The sequence below is a fragment of the Quercus robur genome, chromosome 4, assembly GCF_932294415.1.
Source record: "Quercus robur chromosome 4, dhQueRobu3.1, whole genome shotgun sequence".
In the NCBI taxonomy this organism is placed as follows: Eukaryota; Viridiplantae; Streptophyta; class Magnoliopsida; order Fagales; family Fagaceae; genus Quercus; species Quercus robur.
This window is the reverse complement of record NC_065537.1, coordinates 5471202-5475167: the sequence shown is the minus strand read 5'-3', so window position 1 is coordinate 5475167 and position 3966 is coordinate 5471202. Positions and strand designations below refer to the sequence as shown.

The 3966-nt window shown below is 42.8% G+C and overlaps 1 protein-coding gene across 1 annotated transcript; it reads left to right on the top strand.

Moving 5' to 3' along the window:
• The first annotated feature begins 1524 nt into the window (after nt 1-1524).
• Nucleotides 1525-2561, top strand: LOC126721242 (uncharacterized). Its single transcript, XM_050424294.1, has 2 exons — nt 1525-1590; nt 1683-2561. The coding sequence occupies exons 1-2, from the start codon at nt 1525-1527 to the stop codon at nt 2559-2561; spliced, it is 945 nt and encodes a 314-aa protein (XP_050280251.1).
• The last annotated feature ends 1405 nt before the right edge of the window (nt 2562-3966 follow it).

Genomic DNA, 3966 nt, shown 5'->3' with positions numbered 1-3966 from the left:
ACTAAGTATAGGATCCCTTCAACAGTGGGTGTGAGGTATGCAGCCCAAGAGGAATGGGCTGGTGCTAGAAGAACCGAGGAGGTGATTATTCCCATGATTGCCTTCATAGAAGGCGGGATGACCATTCCCATGGGTAAGATTACTAGGAACTACCTTAGGTTCTTTAGGTTATCCCCAACTCAGTGTGCCCCAAACATGTTTAGGGTCCTGGGAAGTATAGAAGCCTTGAATGAGAGAATGGACCTAAACCTGACCCATCATGATGTGAATTGGGTGTACAACCTCCACCATTTGAAGGGGCAGGGATATTATCTCAAGTCGAGGTATCCCGTGGTGTGGCTAATTCAGTGCCTTCCCACTTCAAACAAGTACTTAAAGGAGGATTTCCTTATCTTTTCTGGGGAATGGCATGATGGTCTGCCATGCCCTATGGAGGAAGGAGAACCAGGTGGGAATGCAGTCATAGATTCGTAACGTTCAGTTTATACATACATATTTTCCCTTTTCTTCTTTCTTTCTTTTTTTTTTGTTTTGAGTCTCAGTATTCTTATCTCTAACGACGCTTCATTTCATTTCAATGATTCCGCAGATAGACGTTTTACCAAGCCCAAACTTAGTTTAGTCAATAAAGCAAGTTTGGACAGGGTATTGAAAGCCGAGATATACGTGAACGAAGCTGACGGCCAACTTCGGGCAGCCCATTTAATCCTCAGAGACACTCCCCTCTCGTTTGCTTTCCAAGCGCCGAAGTGCATGATCAGAGCCCGCGATCCTCGGCTTCATCGTATTAGCGTTGCTTACAAGGGGTTCGTCGTTCCAGAAGGTATTCCACTTCCTAAGGATACCTCCCGCACTAAGCCCCTTTTTGTGGCGGCCATCTCAACAAGAGCCTCTTCATCCCAGCCTGTCCTTAAGGAAGAGGAAGTAGAAGAGAAAGAGGAAGAAGAATAAGAAGAGGAAGAAGAAGAAGAAGTTGTAGAACTCTCAAATTCCTCGGACGACTTTGGGATTTTTGATCAACCTATACGCTCCGAGGAAGATTCTGACGAGATGGGAATACAAAGGAAACCCCAAAGAAGTCTAATGGAGTTGAATGAGAATCAGCCTAGGAAGAATGTGCCGGGAAAATCAACGCAATCCCAGATTCCTTCTCTTCCCATTAGGTCTTCTCCTCCTGCTCCTCATCAACCTTCTCATCAACCTCCCCAGCTAGTCAGAGTTGATGCTGCTAAGTTGAAAAGGCACAGGGAGCAGAAAGGGAAGGATGTGGTGGATGCTGGAAAGTCCCGTCCGACCCGCGAGGAGGATGCCCAGCAAGTTGCAAAGCAGCAGAAAACTAGCCACCCTATTTAGCGAGGCCAGGAGAGCTCTGACATTCAACCTCCTGAGCCACAAGCATGGTTGCCAGCACCCATACACGGTGGGGAGCCCCTACGAGATGATGCATCTATTAGGGACTTCAACGGTGGCGTTGGGTGCCACATAGCCTCGGCTATAGAGAAGGCTTTGTTGCTCCCAAAGGACATGGTCGAAATAAAGAATGTAAGGAAGAATGAACTAATCCTCAACAATAAAAGATATTTGGGAATGGTATAGTGCTAACTCTCTTCTTTTTCCTTTTGTAATCATTACTCACTGATGTGTACTTTTTACTGACTATAGTGTTAATTTCTTCCTTTTAGGTTATCCAAAACACTTTTAAGCAGGATGAGATGCTCCATAACTGCTACAATCAGCTAGACGATGAAAGGAAGAAACGAGTGTCGGCTGTACAAACTTTGACAATATCCGAGCAAGACTTGGCGGCTGCGAAGAAGAAATTAGCCGCTAAGGAGCAAGCTCGCAAAAGCACTAACTCGGCCTTAGAGGGCTTCCAAAAGCAAGCTGAGGACCAGAGAAAGCGTTTGTGCGAAGCAAATGAGGAATTGAAGGCTGCCCGGGAGCAAGTGGCAGTTCTTAAAAAGCACCTAAAGGAAACCCAAAAATTAAGGGAGCAAGCTGAAAAGTCCAGGGAGGAAGCTAAGAGGGCAAAGGCCGAGGCCGAACAGGCAATGAATGAGGCCGAACAGAAAGGCTATGAAATCGGGGTGGCTGAGACGGAGGAGACACTAAGGGCAGAGGTGCCAATGATGTGCCGCATTTACTGCGCTCAAACTTGGGATGAAGCCCTTAACCGAGATGCGGTTGAGACTTCATCCGAGTTAAGGAAGGCAGAGAATGTGTTCTACCCTACAGTAATCCGCACCTTGGCTCCTCCATCCAGTCAAACTGAAGACATTCCTTCAACCACTAATCCTAATCAGGAGGTTTTGCCTCAAAATCTTCCTCCTCCTGGCCAACTAGAACCAGCTAAAGAGACTAATGCCCCTCCAGAAGCCTCTTTGGACAAGACTGCAACAGCTTTTGAGGCAGAGGTAGCCTTTCAAGGCTTTCAACAGGATTTGTCTTCCACAATTATGCCAGCTGGGGGAGCTAATAAGGACAAAGAGGGAGTCACTACCTCAGAGGCAAATAAATCAACCAACCAATCTCCCAAGCTCCAAATTAAGTTGAAAAAATAGGACTTATTTTATAATTGGATTAGGACTTTTGTAAGGATATTTATGTCTATTTGCTTATTGTTGTTGTCGTTTTATCTTATTTTTGTACTCGTTTACTGTGTTATCTTAACTTGAATGGATTTATTTTGACTATCTTTCGTTTTCAAGAGAAAAAATAACTTATAAACATCAACAATTGGCGATTAAAAATGGGTGATAAACATTAATACTATGAGGTCTCAGGGAGACATTTTGGATACACATGTATTCTTTCTAATCAATTGAAACTTAAGGGAATGTTCAAAAGTTGGATAAAGTTGGGTCTACAGTACTTCAGTTGCACATTAGATGATATTCAAAGGCTTATTGGGGTTTATATCTTCAACAGATAATTAAAAATCCTGTGATCTTAGGACGATATTTGAGAATTTGTTATTCTGGAATGCATAAGCCCAAGTGGCATTAGCATTTTAATAGCAAGAGGCCGTATTAGTTTCCAAGGAACCCACTTAGTGACCCAATAGATTTCACAGGGTATTAATTTTCACAAAGTTTATAGTCCGAGGACCTAACATAACTTAGTTTCTATTTAATACTTCAATAGATGTCATAAGGTATTAATTTCCACTAAGCTTGTGGTCCGAGGACCTGACATAACTTAGTTTCTGTTTAATACTTCAGAAGATGCCATAGGGTATTAATTTCCACTAAGCTTGTGGTCCGAGGACCTGACATAACTTAATTTCTGTTTAATACTTCACAAGATGTCATAGGGTATTAATTTCCACTAAGCTTGTAGTCCGAGGACCTGACATAACTTAGTTTCTATTTAATATTTCAATACATGTCATTAGATGTGGAAACACAAGATGCATGATCAGCATAAATTAAAAGAAAACCCAAACTAGATTACTTTTATTAATAATAATACCTCTTGAGATTATTTACATTCTAAGGATGGAGTACAGCTTTTTCATCCAGGTCTTCCAGATAATAGGCTTCTATTCCGACTACTGAAGTAATCCGATAAGGCCCTTCCCAATTAGACCCCAATTTTCCCCAAGCTGGATTCTTGGTGGTTCCCAGAACTTTCCTTAGCACTAGATCTCCTACCGCTAACAGTCTCAGCTTTACATTAGTATCATAGTCTTGCTTGAGTTTATGCTGGTAGTAAGCCAATTGGACCATTGCACTCTCCCTTCGCTTTTCAATCAAGTCTAAACTTTTCCCCAACAGCCCATCGTTACTTTCTGAGGAAAATATACTAGTCCTTAACGTTGGGAATCCAATTTCCAGAGGGATGACGGCCTCGGCTCCATAGGTCATGGAAAAAGGAGTTTCTGCTGTTGATCGTCGAGGCGTTGTTCGATAGGTCCAGAGAACATGTGGCAATTCCTCTACCCATTTTCCTTTTGCATCATCCAGT